The sequence below is a fragment of the Arachis ipaensis genome, chromosome B01, assembly GCF_000816755.2.
Source record: "Arachis ipaensis cultivar K30076 chromosome B01, Araip1.1, whole genome shotgun sequence".
Classification (NCBI taxonomy): Eukaryota; Viridiplantae; Streptophyta; class Magnoliopsida; order Fabales; family Fabaceae; genus Arachis; species Arachis ipaensis.
In genome coordinates, this window is record NC_029785.2 from 24264330 (window position 1) to 24265153 (window position 824).

The 824-nt window shown below is 32.8% G+C and overlaps 1 protein-coding gene across 1 annotated transcript in view; it reads right to left on the reverse strand.

Moving 5' to 3' along the window:
* The window catches only part of LOC107617320 (GDSL esterase/lipase At1g28580), a gene marked incomplete at its 3' end in the record, with an annotated part of 4570 nt that extends 3868 nt beyond the window's left edge, over positions 1-702 (reverse strand). The window contains 1 exon segment of the mRNA XM_021119299.1: positions 393-702. Coding sequence (XP_020974958.1) covers positions 393-675 — 283 coding nt within the window.

Sequence of the window (824 nt, forward strand, 5' to 3'; positions counted from 1 at the left end):
TTATGAAAATTTTTAATTCCCACAAAAATATATGCAGTAACAAGACCAACTGCCACTACCAATATTATCACTGCTCTTATCCTCGTCATTATAACTTCTAAACCACAAAGTTATATGCATAAAAAAATTCAATACCACTAACTTTTTCATTATCATCTTCATCATAACTTATTAGCTTCTACATCCACTATTTCTTTTATACTATCATACATCATTATTACTAGTCACCAAAAAAAAAAAAAAAACATCATTATTACTATCACTATGTTCTCCACCATCACTACCAACACCATCACATTACTATCTTCTTTTTTCAAAGTAACAACGAAACAATTAAAAAGAGAGAAAGAATAATGGGAAGGGGACATATAGATATAGTTGTTAGTTCTTACCAAGAAAATCAACGATAAGACGGCCATCGGAGCACCTTCCAGTTGGGCGATGAAAATAAGTTTCTCCATAAGGAAGGTGTAAGCATGAAGCATGTGATGCCGAAAGCTTTTCAGTGTCATAATACAAGTTTCCCGTGTCGGCCAGGGAATCTCCGAAGCTGTATATTGCTTTGTAGCGGTGGCTTTGACCATAGGATCCTGCTACACCCATTGAAATCATGGACATAGCAGTCACATGAAGAAGAAGAAGAAGAACTGTTAAAGAAGAAGAATAAGCAGCCATGAATATTGTAATGTAGTGGAGTGAAGCGTTGTCAACTCTCAACTTTACTCTCCACGTTTTAAAGGATGTGTTTGGAATAATAAATAATAAATTGAAATAAAAAATAAAAAATTTATCTATTTTATCTATTTTATTGTATAAAGTATAAA